The following is a 16,035-nucleotide window of genomic DNA, read 5'->3' as shown; positions in this document are numbered from 1 at the left end:
ATAAAAAATTAATAAAATTAAATAACATTTAAGTAATTGAATGAAATAAAGGAAAAACTTATTTAAACTGAGTAACTGAAACCCATGAATGTAAGGTTAAAAGAGAAAATACATGGTGGTCTTTTTGTGAATGAATGAAATAAGTTATATTACATGTACGGAAAAGAATGTGTTTTAACATATTAACCAAAACAACATATTGAAATAAAAGTAAAAAGAGTAAAATTGTTATAAAGAGATTTCAGAGACAAGAAGAACAAGATGTTTTGACATTACAGCTATGTGGTTATGGCAGACCTAAACTATATGTGGGGAACCATCATTTACTGTTTGGACCTGGAACAATTCCAAGTTGTGTTTACAGCCAGGTAGTTTTCCCACTCTGTGAAAAAACATCAGAGGCAACACCAGACTGCTGGGCAGATTCAACCAGAATGCTGTTATCTTCAACAAACAATGGTCTTTGTAGCTCGCTGTTGGCGTGATCACCAAATTGCAAACCAGACTCCCTCCGAACCTCAACAACAGCACTCCCTCTATGATTAAGACAGTCTGGAAAGCCTTCCACTTGGATCGGTCGACCCTTGCCTGGTCTCTGCTTGCCTCAGCTGGTCGAGGGCGAATCAGAACATAGAGAATAGAAGAACTGCAGAATGTTGCGGCAATTAAATATGTAACCATTTGGAAGGCATTTGGTATAAGGCTGTATCCAGGGTAGCTCATGGTCCGAATCACATACAGTATCCTAGAAAGGCAATGCACCCAAATACACACAGCATTGATATACTTGGTCCAGACCTCCATCCTCAACTTTATGTATGTGATGGGGTGAACAACGGCCATGTAGCATTCCACACAGATCAGAATAGGAAAGAGCATTGTTCCATTCCAAGGGAACGTCGTAATGATTATCCCCACCGTTTTAATATTGGGACGAAGGATGGCATCGCACACAACACATACGCAACACCCTAACCCTCCAATTAGCTCCATGGCAGCCAGGTTGTAGGTGTAGAAGTCAGAGGGACTCATGGTGGTGGACGCGGAGCGCTGTTGTTTCCATCTCTGGAATCCCAGCACAAGGACGCAGACAGAGAGCGGGAGGACGATGGCGATGTTGATGACGTTCAAGGAAATGAATATGTCCTCAATAACGTCGAGTTGAAAGCACTCAAAGAAGGAGAACTGAGGAATATGGGTATCATTGGTGGAGGAAGAGGAGTTGACTGACATGTTTAGGCAAAGAAGCCTGGAGAAGGGGAGGAAAGTTAGTTTTACAGAGACAGAAATTGAACAAGAAATACGAAACTATTGATATTAACAGCCAGGTTGTGGTTTGTCACACTAGCAGCTCTGCATGGTAGAACTCTCCAAAGTTTGTGTGCGTATTAATAATCGATCGTACAATCACAATCTACACATTTATTTGTACAAATACAACCCACTCAACTCTAAACCTCTGATTCGTGGACACCCCTCTATTTCCTGAGCCTTCAGAGTTTTTATGATGTGAAATATTCCAATAAAATCCCAACTGGAATACAGTCACAGACTCACAACAGCAATTTGCAAACAGCACATATATAATTCAGAAGCATAACTGTGATTACTTTGCTGACTGATCCGAGTTTGATAGATGTCAATCTATTAGAACAGATTGACAGACTACTTTTCATTATGACATGCCTTCAGTTCAGTGGCAGACATCCGCATCTATGGACAACTTAAGACTGTCATCTTTCTTAAAGGGATGGTGCTATTTTTCTACAGGCGCATCTTAGAAAAATAAAAACAAAAATGCATAGAGTTCTTTAGAAACAATTAACATGACTTAGAGCAGGGTATATATTATATGTAGGTAGATCACTTTGACCTGGTCATTGTAAAAGTAGCTTGGAGACAAGGACTCACTGACTTTTATCTCACAGTATGAACAAATGATTAACTGTCTTAAAAAAAAAATGCACAATTATAATATTTCATAATTTCACATAGTGGTGAATATATCATAGTTTTCCATCAAGATTCAACCTGTCTTGTGTGTATGGGGTTACAGTCCTAATTTTCCTTGGACAGGGCCATAAGATTAGCACACGGCACTTTTCACTACCAAATTAGTTGTTTTATTAGCATGTTTAGCCGACATACATTAAACAAGAACAAAATTAATTCTTATCTCACCAGAAGAGTTGGTTTCTTTTTTTTTCTTGTCCTTCAGAGTCACTGACTCCTGGTTTCACAGGTCTCCACATTACTGGGTCCTGTGTATTTGTATATGTCGTTTAAGGGCAGGACTGTGTTTTGCCTATTTCATTATAATTATTTTTTTTATTTTTACATAGAAACACCAATAATGGTCACGACTTTCCTGTGTGGTTCTTGCAGCAAATTAATCAACCATTAGTCAAATGAATCTTCCACCTCAGCTGTGAGAGAACAATAAATGATTTGGGTTCATTGGTACTGGGATGGACTCCAGAACCCCCAGTGGCTACAGGAAATGAATGAATGAATAAATAATTTATGGTCACATATTTTTTGTGACTGCAGGGTAATGTTGATGCACACTGAGTGACCATTGCAGACTAGCTAGTGGACAATAAGGTGCTTATTGACTTTATTGGCCTACAAGGTGATTTGTTTGGTCACAGTAGCTCAGTTGCACATAGACATAAGAATAAACAATTAAAAAAATATTAGTAAAAAGAAAAAGGCAAAATTACGCATATGCACAAAAGCAGCAGTTTATATAAAAAAGTTTTTGCTGACAGTCTAAAAAGTTGAGACAGACAATTGTGAAGTGCTTCCATGCTTCGTCGTTATGTTTGATGTGATTCAAATGAACCTGTAAACTAAAACTGCTGCTTATTCAAATCAGAACACCTGTGTGTGTGTGTGTGTGTGTGTTGTCTCATCTAATAAGAACTGAGAAAACACATGGTGACATTTAAAGGGCTTTGAAATTATCTTGACTGAGAGCGGCATTCACAGCCGCAGAGCTGAAAAGGTCTCGTCGCTAAGACATGTTTAAAGACAGCATGCGTTAAGACTCTCATATTCTATAGTAATTTATAGTTGTCATTGTGTGTTATTGTGGTTTTATTCTGCAATGAGCGCACGGTGAACCTTGTGTTCCTGAAAAATGGAATAATGCAAAAACGAACATTTGCATGCTGAATACAACACAGAATTATTTATTTGTTTTGCAGTACGCAAAAAATAAATAAATAAACTCACAGTCTTTCCACATGTCGCGCACCATCAACACACAAGCGTCGGTGACCAGTTAGCAACAGCAGGCGAGGTCGGTCAGTCACATAACACTGCTGATAAGGTGAGTGCGGTTTAAAAAGTAAGGGTTTGTGATGCTTCAGTGTTTTTTAATGTTTCTTGTGTCTTGAAGGATGGCCTCCATGTTTTAAAAGTGCAAGTCAGGGACAATGAGATATATCTTAATACTGGACAAGGTGACACTTAACGGGAATTTACTATCTTCTGGATAAAAATGACTCAAAAACATCAGTGGATACTCACACAAGTCCTGAAACGAAGAGAACCTAACAAAATCAAATGGGACCATTGAACATGTGCATGTATTTGTTTCACAAAATGTATCATTTGTGGATATCTGTTCAGAAGAAGCAAAAATATGTGTGCTGTGAGCTCCTTGTAACTAAATGTTCCTGGTCAGTGTCTACAGCAGCTTGTAGAATTTGATCCCATTCCTCAGAACAGAACCACTTCCCATCAACTGATGCTACAACATTTATATTGGATTAAGGTCAGGACTTTGATTTGTTCCTCAACATTCATTGGTTCTTCTGGAGAACCACTGGTGTTCTTGGGCTCCTTGTCTTCCTCCATGACCCAGTTTCTCTTCACATTCAGCTCATGGACTCATGTCCTGACATTTTCTTTTAGAGTTCACTGGTAGAATTCACAGTTCATTGGTCCATCAATGATGAGCAGATGCAGCAGAACAGGCCCAAACCAGGACATTAGCACCCCCATGTTTCATGGAGGGATGAGGTTGTGATGCTGGAATGCAGTGTTGGTTCATCTCCAAACATGACGATGCCCAAACATTTAAAACAAGCTATTCTACTCTGGTTTCATCTGGCCACTAAACATTGTCCCAAATGTTCTTTGTGGACAGGAGCAGTGTCTTTGGTTGTTGAGTGGATTCATCAACATTAACATCAGCCAATGTGAGAGAGGCCTTTAGCTGCTTAAAAGTTCCCCTGGGTTCCTCTGGTTCCTCTCCCACTATGATGGAGTGATGTTTGTTGGTGGACCACGCCCTTTTCTGAGCTCCCCAGATCAGAGCTCCTTTGTCCGTTGTCATCATACACTTCAACACTTAAACATAAACATGTGTTGTGAAGTTGACGCTGAGACAAATCCCTGATTTATTTCAGCTAAACAAGGAACTGAGTCTCATCATATTTATGCAAACACTTCTGAACAGAAGTACTCTAGTTTGACCTGGAGTTTAACTTGGAATCCAGAGGTGCTCTTCACAGATATGTAATATTGGTTCATTTGTCTGAAAAAGTAAAGACACAGGTTTAATATGTCAGTTTCATGTGTCAGGACTTTTGGGAAAATTGTCACACCGCGGTGTGGTCATGTCTTATTTTGGTGTGTTTGTCTCGTCATTTCCTGCCTTATTTTGGAAAGTAACTGTAGTGGCACTCCGTTCACTCTTCTTTGTTTACTTTACCACTTCTGGAGTCAGTCGAAAAAACATTCTTTTCCATGCGAGCGACGAGACATGACAACACTCAAATTACTTTACACACATGAACACACACATGAATTGTGTATTTTACTCTAAACCTTAGATTAATTATAATGAAATCATTATCATTCATTTTTTAACTGTTTTTAACTTAACTTATTATTATTTAATTGACCCTTATTGGCCCTTACAGTAACTCTCCTCTCGTTTCAGGTCACTTGCCCTTCCTCATGTGTCACCAGTCTGATTGTCTTCCCTGATTCCTGATTGTGTCCACCTGGTGCTCCCTTCCATCAATGTGTTTAAATAGTCTGCGTCTCCCATGTCTTGTGACAGTGTGTTCGTCATTTTTGTCTGTTCTACCCATGCCTGTGATCCATGCCACAGTGTCTCTTGCCTTGCTGCCTTCTGTTTACCTTGGAAGAGTGATTTTTCTTTGATTTTTCTTTTTCTTCCTAGCTTAGTTCTAGTGATTAGGTTTTCTGTTTCGAGATGGCTGTTTTTGTTTCCTCCTTCTGGAGTGATTTTGTGTTTAGTATTTCTTTGCTTTTCCTCCTGTTATTTTAGAGTGATTCTTTGTTTTCCTAGTTTTCCTTACCAGGTTTTGCTTCCTCCCTTTTGGAGCGCCTTTTGTTTGTCAGGGTTTAATTTTTCCCCTCCCGTTAGGTCAGGTTAGTCTGTTCGTTAGTGTGGTTGGTATTGTGAGTTTCTTCCCTTTTGGAGCACCTTTTGTTTGTAAGCTTTCATAGCTGTGAGTATCTTTGTTCTTTCCTCCCCTGGAGTGATTTTACTTCGATAAGATTTCATAGCCACATCAGGAGTTTGTTTCATAGCAATTTTATTTACACTTTGTTCGAGTATCCTAACCCTGTTGATTCTTTGAAATAAAGTCACCTTAACTGCCACTCCTCTGCATCTGAGTCCTGCTTTGAGCCCGGCCTGACGAAAATTCGCTGATGTTTTGAGTCGTTTTTATGCAGAAATGGTGAGAACTCTGAGTGATCCAAGATGTTTTTTGTTCATAAAAACCACTGAGCTTCAGATGATTCTGATTTTATTAGATCTGAAAAAAATGGCAGTGAGAAAACACTGGTTTGTCCTGAGAAGAGGGAAGGCCACTAGCTCACTGCTGCCACCATCTGCTCAGTTTTCAGAAGACATCTCTCTGACAAAACGTATTTGTTTTTGTTGTTAACGTGATCGCCCTGGAATTGGTTAGCCTCGTGGGATGCTTTTGTTTTTGTTATGGCGCCTTAATGAAAAATCATAGTGTAACCCGGGTGGCGATACAAAGTTTCTCCTTCACCTCATCTGGTCAGACTCTGTTTCATGTCCTCACCTGTGTTGAGCGCTACCTGGCTGTTGCGCATCCCGTCACCTACCTGGGTCTGAAGCAGGCTGGGGGGCTCAGGCTCAGAAACCTCAGCGTTGGGTGTGTTTGGCTGCTTTGTTTCACATCACCAGGTCTGACCACATTGGTCGACAACTCATCGATGATCATTGTGCAATCGTGCTTGTCGGTGTTCTTCTTAATTGTTGTCTCCCTCTGCAGCGTCTCGGTTCTCTGTATTCTTATTCGTCCTGGCCCAGGTGGGGAGGTGGGAGGGAACAGGGAACACGTGGACCAAACAAAGCAGAGGGCCTTCCAGACCATCACAGTCATAACTGGAGTGCTGTGGCTCAGGTTTGTGGGAACACTGATTGGTGGTCTCAGATACGATTCAGCTCAGACAGACACCACATGTGTGGTGTTGTCGACTGCAGCCTGGTTCACAGTGCCCAACAGTTTGGTTTTACCTCTACTGTTTCTGCACAGAGCAGGAAAACTAGCGGTCTGCAAACTCATCACTGACTCAGACCAAGGATCTGAATAGAGCATCATAAGGTGGTCAAATTAAACACTCAGACAACTTTTTTTAATAACATTTAATGTGAATATTGTATGAAAACCTTTAACATGAACTATACTACAGTTTATCATGTTATTCTATTGTCTTTTGTTAATTTTAAATTGTGCAAAAAAATCTACAATATTCTTTGTTTGCTATAATATATATTTGAAATGATGAATAAAAATGCACATTTAAAGAAATAATCACAAGTTATCTATGGTTTTTTATTTAAATTTATGTAACATGTTTACACTGTGACATTTTTGAAAATGGGATTAACCCTTTATAGGGCACTCTGAAATATTTGGAATTTTTAAGTTTCAGCCCTGGAGTGTTATTGTAGGATGTCAGAAAACTGTTTTACTTCTGTGAATTTTTTCTAAGTTTTAAAATTTCATAGAGAAATCAAGATTAGTGGATTTACAATATCTGGTTACTTGGCCTTAAACAAATGTAATCGTGTATTCAGAGCATTAGAACATCAGAGCTGGTTCAGACACTAGTCAACATTATCACATATCATGTAGACAACATTGGGACACTTCTTCTTCATGGTTCCTAATAAATCAATTATGCTCATAGTTCATGCAGAGGTGGACCTTGTAGACCAGGGGTGTCAAACATACGGCCCAGGGGCCAAAACCGGGCTGCCAGAGGGTCCAATCTGTCCCGTGGGATGAATTTGCAAAATATTTGCTGAAGATTTTTGATAAAATAAGAAATTGCACTTGCACTTCTAAAGAAATTTACGATTTTTCATTACATGTAGCTGTACTTTTTTGCACCAAAACAACGGGAAACATTTGGAGTTGTCGTTTATATACATTTACAAGTTAATAAGCTGTTGTGTTACTGATCCGGCCCCCTTGTGGTCAAATTGGGCTGTATTTGGCCCCTGGACTAAAATGAGTTTGACACCCCTGTTGTAGGCCCTGCTTTGATTGGTTGATTGGCCTTTCCTTGTGTCTTCTCCCGCATTAATTTGTGTTCTCGTCTTGGTTTTGAAACCTCAGTTTTAGTAGCTGTGTTTTTTCCCTGCTGTACCTTAACCTTTTTATGTTTTTAGTAAAGTCATTTTATTGCCTGCTCCTGCTACAGTTCCCAGATGGTGAGGTTTGTTTCTCGGCACCTGTAAGATTAACCATAATCACTTTGTTGATGCTCTAACTTTTTGTTTAGCACCAAACACTATTGGCTGATAATTCAACTGTCCTCCTTTTTTGTGATTTTGTAACTTTTTATATTGCACCATATAAATATATATATATTGGTCCATCATTTATCTTTCAAGGTGATGCCACCAAACTGCTCTAGGATGAGAGGGAATGGAGGGATGGGATGAAAAAAGCTGTAGAGACTGAAGAGTCTCTAGCGTTGGGATGGATGGAGTGAGAATCAGGGTGAGGACCAGGAGAGATTAGGTATATATAACTTCATTCATGTGCGTGAACACCTGTCTTTGTATACAGGTTATTTGAATTCTGTCAACCAATCACAAGCCGGATACAACACGAGCCGATCTCGCAGCCGGAGCCGAATGGAACCGAACATGGCCGAAGATATAGTCGACGTCATCTGGAAGCGCCGGATAGAGCCGATCTACTACCAGCACCGTGTTTGTTGTCTGAGCTGGAAGCCGGTTGTGTGGTGTCTCCGTGTCTCAGCTAAATCTTTCAGCTGTTGAAGTAACAATGTCTTCAGCTGATAGTTTGAGAGAGTTGATCATCCAAAGACTAACAGCTGCAGCCGAGGAAATAGTCGGACTCTTTGAAAGAACTGTCGTCCAGTACGAGGAAAACATCGATCGTCAGCGCAGACTGCTGGATATCACCGGGAAACCCGAGATAAAGTTACACAAAATAGGTGAGTAATTCATGTTTTACAATCCATTTGTACGAGGGAGGAGGAAAAACGGCCATCCCAACGATAATCGACCAATATCCAAACTCTTTTGTCAGGCAAATATCCTGGAATCGGTGATGAATGGTCAGCTATATAATTATTCCCAAATATTCTGTTCTGAACACCTCACCAATCTGATTTAGACCATGTACAGTACACTCTCCGCTGGCACATTGATTGTGAATGATATTCTTAGCGTTATGGACAAAATGAAACACTGTGCTGCTGGGACCTCTTTCATTTACAGTTTGTATAAAAGTTATTGTCTCTGGGCATGGCGGGTCGTCTTTATGCAGAGGATGTTGTCTTGTATTTTTCTGCTGAAGCCGCTTTCACATCCAGTGAATTTTATCGGCTCGGTTTCAATGTGTACAGGAATGCCGTGTCAACTTGGGTTTTTTGCTTTGTCGTTGATGTATCTGCCTGCCGCATTCTGTTTTTGTCACTCGACGGCCTGACAGACTGCATCATTGTAGAAGCTCCAGCTCAAAAACAGCAAAGTGGTCTTCTCCCATTAAGGCTTCAGTTGGTCCATGGAGATAGATAAAGTTTTTTCTGATTCTGAAGACCAATCTCTGAAGGGCAGAGATTTTTTTTTTTCATTTCTTTTTCAATCAGACAAATCAAATGCATTGGTACGCGATCGTATATATATATACAGCTTGTATAGTGACATCCCACACTTTTTTTTAACGTTCATGGCACCGCATTTGTGAGACTGTGAGATCCACGAGCTGCTCTGCATCCGAGGAGAAGAGGAGATACGGCATCAGATATCAAGCACTGTGCAGGACACAGTGATTTATATATTATTTGTGTGATTTAAATAATATCAGCAGCCTTTTGAAATGGCGGGGATTTGACCGGTCCATTCTTCAGGCCATCAACAAACTGAAAGGGTTAATTAATTAAAAATACACCTTGCTGCCCATTGTTTACCTAGTAATGTAGTGTATTTAAAAGTGCAATGATGTCGATGCGATGACGTATGAGAGGGAGGAAAAAACAGGCCCTTAGCTCTCACAGCTGGAGATCAGACCTGGGATGTCTAGCATATGAAAGTGCATCAAAGGCGGGTCGACTCGGGATTTTGAAAGGGATATGACACTACACAACTTGCAGTCGAGAACCTGCACTTCTGTTACTGCTCTTCAAAATGTATCTAAAACTCGTTATTAATGCAAGCAAAAAAAGTTCATGCCTTTTTTTCTAGGGCAGTTGGTCATTCCTCATTTGGAACAAGGGGGAAGTTTTGAGCCCCATCTGCCACAGTTGCCTCTACAAAATGCCTGCCAAGTTACGCATTTTTAAATTGATTGAACTAACAGGAATAGCATTATACTTCATATCATATTAAAAATCAATAACACCAAATAAACCAACGTTCAAAAGAAAATAAAACTGCAGTTGTGTCATCACTTGCATCAAAAAGTAAAAGTAAAGAAAATAATGAAACACTGTATTTGCAGTAAAACAACACAAAACAACAAAGCAAATCCATTTGTCAAGGTCAGGTGATTAAGTGAATTTTCCTGTATTAGTAGCTGTGCAATAAGCCTGTTTTCCACTGAACATATTTTTAAAACTGTGTGGTAAGCTTGACACTGCCACCCTCAAATCAAACTCGATGTTGAGCTGGGATCTGGGATTTTGTTTTCAGCAAGGCAACAGCTGAGAAGCTGATCTCACAGAGATAAGATCTGACTAATTTCAAGAAATAGGAAAGGTAGATTATATTCGGGCTATGCTCAGTCTCGCTGTGTAGAACGCATTAAAACATTATCACAGTATTACTTGGAACTTACCTAGAATTATATTCCAAAGACATTTCCTTAACTAGCCTCTGGATGGCAGTATGGTTCCACTGTAGAAACTGATGATAAAAATATTCAAATGCTAACTTCTTCATTATAATTCCTATATAGATGATCAAAACATGGCTTTCACACTGATCATGAGCTGGGTGTAGATTAAACATAGTATTTTTTCATAGTTTCTAGTTCTAGTCAGAGAGAGGTGTTGCTGTTCTAATTTATTTACGTTTATCTCGACCAGTGTTACAGGCGCCAGCAGGCCTGGTTTCTTATCTGTGGGGTACCTGGATGTGGATTAACACGTCTATGAGACAAGTCTTAAATTCTTTGTTTGTTGGATTGGAACGTGCTTGTTTGATGGCTTTGTTTTATGGGCTCAGAGATCTGCAAAGAAAACAATACAATCTGTGGACTGTCCGGAGAACTTGGATCATGGGCGAAATCGGAGGTTCTCTTTTTGTTCAAAACTGAACAAAAAATAAACTCTCACATCATATGATTAATATTTAGTATTCCTGTCATTAGCTCACACAACAGCTCTAACCGTGGCTGCCATGTTTCCCACGAGCCCTTCACACTGTTGAGGGGTAATCTTGTCTCATTCTTCTTGAATTACTACTTTTAATTCGTTTGGGCTGTGAAACAGACCTTATGACAATCCACCACAGATTTTCAATGGGGCCTATGTCCAGGGATTGACCTGGCTACTCTAAGACCTGGATCCTGTGGTCCTGCAGTCAAGTTTTACTGGCCCTAGATCTGTGGCAAGGGGCGATACCGCTTTCACATTGGAAATCCCAGGTCAACATGGCATTTTCAGACTTCGGTCGACTCGCCTTCGCATTGCCAGAAGTCCCGGGTCCGACCTCCCGCTGTGAGACCTGCGTACCTGTTTTTTCCTCCCTCATACGTCATCGTGTACATTGCAGAAACATTGCAGTTTGTTGATGACCTGAAGAATGGACCGGTCAAACCCCTGCTCCTTCAAAAGGCTGCTGATATTAGAATAAATCACTGTGTCTTGCACAGAGCCTGATATCTGCCGCCGAATCTCCTCTTCTCCTCGGATGCAGAGCACTGCCATGATCGTTAAAGTGTGAGATATTGCTATACAAACTGTATATAAACACAATCACGCAGTCGTCGTTCACCTTTGCGCTTCCATTAAAGATCTTGGAACAACACATTTGATTTGTTTGATTGAAAAAAATTAACAAAAATCTCTGCCCTTCAGAAAGACCTGGGTCAACGGGGCATTCCTGTTCACATCGAGCCGCGTCGACCTGAGCCAAATGCCGGGTCGGCCCTGACAAGACCGCATCGACCTGGGGTGTTCGCTCGACGTGATTGGGGCTTTAGTTATCTAATATTTCTGAATATTATGTTAAATTATATTACTGAGAATATATTACTGAGTTTCCTAATACGCAAAGAATAATCAACCGTATTGCATCGATGTAAAAGGGGCTTTATTGCAACATACAGCTTGGACCCAGCATGTACATGCAGACGGGACCATGTGGGTTTTAAGAATGGCACAATATTTGCATTCAACTTGTCATCACAGACAGTGAGGCAATAGAAAAATGTGTCTTTTAATAAAAAGCACAGCCTTCATTAGTAGATCGCTGGTACCCAAATGACCCAATACTCAAAATTGTTTAATTACTCTTATGTACTGTATTTTTATGGAACCAATCAATTTTAAGTTTTTAATGGGTGTTTTTGGATTTGTTTCATATTTTGTCTGTGACTGTACTAAAGGAAATTGTACTTGAAGAACTGAGAGTGATTCTTTATGCAATGTTTCACAAATGCATAGGGTGTCTGAAAACTTTTCTTCAAAAAGAGTAATACATTTGCATCACAAAGTTATTGCACTAAAAAAGTCAGACTTAGCAATCACTTGCCGCTATTTCCCTCCCTTCGTACCACTGCACGCTGCCATTAAGTCAATGATATGTGCTCTCTCACGTCTCCATCTGCTAGTGATCGTGGACATATTATAGATTTTCTGATTGATACAACTGATACCAACATTACCGATATGAAGCATAAAAGTAATAGTAATGGGCGGAGTTACCAAGGACAACAAAACAGGAGTATGTCTTGCATTCCACTAAGCCCACAATGCATTGCGGTTGTTTCCTTCCACGATGAGCCCTGGCATGCTCTGCCCAGAAGCTGTGCAGCATCGTCTTTTTAAAACCAAAATAATTCTGGAAAACCAAATTGCTGTTCTTCTTTGAAACTAATTCCATGCCAGTTTCAGACAGTCGAGCCAGTCGTCCTTTTGCAACAAGTTCAGAGCATGGTGTGGTGCTAGCTCTCAAGTGTGTGATCACTGTGTAATCAGCAGTTTTGATTTGAAAACTGTAATAATCAAATAATCTGTCAGCCCTAGTTTAAATGTCACTTATGTTGTATCGTCATCTCATTAGTAACCTTTCTGTTGTGATTCTTTCTCCTTCCAGACCCTCCACAGCAACATGTCTGCACAAAGAAGGAGGTTCTCACTCAGCAGCAACTCAGTAACAAGGAGATGAACTCCAGTCTGGACCAGGGGGACCCTCCACAGATTAAAGAGGAACAGGAGGAACCAGACCCCCCACAGATTAAAGAGGAACAGGAGGAACCAGAACCTCCACAGATTAAAGAAGAACAGGATGAACCCCGCAGCAGTCAGCAGGGAGACTATCTTGTTCTTGTTCTGGAAACCGATTCCTTTATGGAGACTCCTGCTAATGAGGAAACTGAGCATAGTGAATCAAAACCAAACAGTGACCAGCTCCTCTCTTACAATTCTCCTGTAGCTAAGAGCCGACATCAGGAAGGAAACAAGCAAGTAGACTCAGGATCAAGTAGAAGTGCAGAGCCGAGTCCAAAGAAGAGATGTCACAGAGACACAAGTCACAGGAACAATATAGACAACTCTCCCACGTCAGAGAATCAGTGTGATACTGACACAGGTAGAAAGTCTTTAACAAGTGATATCTGTGGAAACGGTTTCAGGCTACAGTGCAATATGAAGACACATTACAGAAGCCACACAAGGGAGAAACCTTATGGTTGTACAACATGTGGAAATAGTTTCAGTGCCAGGGGTAATTTCAATGACCACATGAGGATTCACACAGGTGAGAGGCCGTATTCTTGTGAAACTTGTGGTAAAAGTTTCGATAGAAGCTCTTATTTAGCTGGACACATAAGGACTCACACAGGTGAGAAGCCCTTCCCTTGCAAAATGTGCGATAAAACCTTCAGAACTAGATCTGACTTAACTATCCACATGAGGATTCACACAGGTGAGAAGCCGTATTCTTGTGAAACGTGTGGTAAAACCTTCAGGCAAAAAGGTCAATTAATTGTCCACATGAGGTTTCATGCAGGTGAGAAGCCGTATTCTTGCGACACGTGTGGTAAAGCCTTCAGTCAAAGATCTCATGCAGTGGACCACATGAGGATTCACTCAGGTGAAAAGCCGTATCCTTGTGAAACTTGTGGTAAAACCTTCAAAGCGAGCTCTGAATTAAAGGTTCACATGAGGACTCACTCAGATGTGAGGCCATATTCTTGTGAAATGTGTGGTAAAACCTTCAAAGTAAGATCTAAATTAACTATCCACACCAGGATTCACACAGGTGTGAAGCCGCATTCTTGTGAAATGTGTGGGAAAACCTTTAGGGAAAGATCTAAATTAAATCTCCACATGAGGACTCACACAGGCGAGGGGTCGTCCTCGTGAAAGAAAAAACAAATCCATACATTTCTAGACTGAAATGCTCGGATCCTATCGAATATCAGAAATTCTGATATCGAAGAAAGTAAATCTTAGCATCTGTGAACCGATAGTCATTTGGCATATGAGTGTAAAGAAAGTCACTGACGATTGGCTTTTAAATGTTGTATTGGTTTGTTGTTTCAGAACGATTGCGGCAAAAAATATGTTTGTGTTAATTTTGATCCTTCATTTGTATCACCAGTAAATGGAAAATAAACACTTTGTGCTGTAATGCCAATGTATTTTTGTTGTTGTAGTTGTTGTAATAGTCAGGGTCACCACAAACACAAATCAAGACTATGTTTGAGAAAACCTACAAAGGAAAGTCTTTTATTACTGTTTGAATGTGAGGAATTGAACCGTTGTTCATGATGGATGCATTTAGGATGGGGGACTTTGTTTTAGTTTTCTTCAAAATTTACAGTAAAATGACCTGAAATGTTGCACAGTAGTAGTCCGGGTCACTGTGAAAAAGAATCAAGATACTTTTTGAGCAAACCCACAAAGAAAAAGGTATTCATGACTGTTTGAATATGAGGAGTCGAACTGTCAGGACATCTTTAGATAGGGGAAATTTGTCATTGATTTTCTTGATATGACTTGAAAAGTTGCACAGTAGTAGCCACGATCACTAAGAACGACAATCAATACAATATCTAAGCAAACCTATGAAGGAAAAGCATTATGACTGTTTGAAAATAAGAAATTGAACTGTCAGGATGTTTTCTTCAAAACTTTACTGTAATATTATTTGAAATGTTGTACAGTAATAGTCAGGGTTACTGTGAACAAGATTCAAGACATTACTTGAGCAAACTTATGAAGGAAAGGCTTTTATGATTGAACATGAAGAATTGAACTGTCAGGATGCTTTTAGTTTGAGTGAACTTGTCATTAGTTTTCTTAAAAAATTCACAGTAAAATTACTTTATATTGTCAAGTAGTAGTCAGATCCTCTTCGAATCTGTGAACAGACTGTTTGAATATTGTCAGGATGCCTTTAGGTGGGTGGATTTTGTCTCAGATTTCCTTCAAAATTCTACAGTAAAATGATTTTAAATGTTGCACGGTAGTAGTCTACTCGGCTATTTAACTGGTGTCTTCTTGTTGGTTCCTGTTGGTGACTGACTGCTGGTCAGTTTCTCCATTGTACTTCTTCTTCTATATTCCATCTTCTTCTGCTTCTATATGAGCAACCAATGAGTTTTGCCTCGGATCATGGCACAAGGGATCGTAACATCTTATCCGGTGTATTAATGAATGTCAGAGTCACTGTGAACAAGAATGTCAGCAAATCTATGACAGAAAGGCTTTATAGCTGTTTAAAAATAAGAAATTGACTGTCAGGACATCTTTAGATGGGGGAATTTCTCATGGGTTTCCTTCAAAATTACACAGTAAAATTATGTAATAGTCAAGTTCACTGTGAACACGAATCAAGATTAATTGACCTATGAACTACAATATTTTATTGCTGTTTGAATATGAATTATCAGGACACATTTAGGTTGGGTGACTGACTTTTCAAATTTTTACAGTACATTTATATATAATGTCAATGATTGTGGTAACATCGGAAGGAAGCGGATTTATAAAATCTGAAGCTTTGTTTCGTTTCGTTTCCTTGACTATTTTTGGCCTGCTCCGGCACCTATACCTAAATGTGATAAAACCTTCAAAATAAAAGGTGAATTAATTATACACACGAGGATTCATACAGATGAAAAGCGGTATTCTTGTGAAATGTGTGGTAAAAGATCTAAAACAAGAAGTGCCTTAAATCTCCACATGAGGACTCACTGGTGAAAAGCCCTACCCCTGTGAAATGTGTGGGAAAGCCTTCAAAACAGGATCTGTTTTAAAGGTCCACATGAGGACTCACACAGGTGAGTAGCCGTATCCCTG

The 16,035-nt window shown here is 39.9% G+C and overlaps 3 protein-coding genes across 3 annotated transcripts in view; all 3 read left to right on the top strand.

The window, feature by feature from the left end:
• LOC125008796 (zinc finger protein 260-like) overlaps nt 1–16,035 on the top strand; it is a 56,056-nt gene that overhangs the window by 6,758 nt on the left and 33,263 nt on the right. The window lies entirely within an intron of this gene.
• Nucleotides 1–16,035, top strand: part of LOC125008907 (zinc finger protein 260-like) — a 45,458-nt gene that overhangs the window by 11,649 nt on the left and 17,774 nt on the right. The window lies entirely within an intron of this gene.
• On the top strand, nt 8,223–14,368 carry LOC125009253 (zinc finger protein 501-like). Its single transcript, XM_047587011.1, has 2 exons — nt 8,223–8,496; nt 12,824–14,368. The coding sequence occupies exons 1-2, from the start codon at nt 8,325–8,327 to the stop codon at nt 14,092–14,094; spliced, it is 1,443 nt and encodes a 480-aa protein (XP_047442967.1). The 5' UTR covers nt 8,223–8,324; the 3' UTR covers nt 14,095–14,368.

The sequence above is a fragment of the Mugil cephalus genome, chromosome 1 (genome assembly GCF_022458985.1).
Source record: "Mugil cephalus isolate CIBA_MC_2020 chromosome 1, CIBA_Mcephalus_1.1, whole genome shotgun sequence".
NCBI lineage: Eukaryota > Metazoa > Chordata > Actinopteri > Mugiliformes > Mugilidae > Mugil > Mugil cephalus.
The sequence above is the reverse complement of the archived record's forward strand: the minus strand, read 5'-3'. Positions and strand labels throughout refer to the sequence as shown.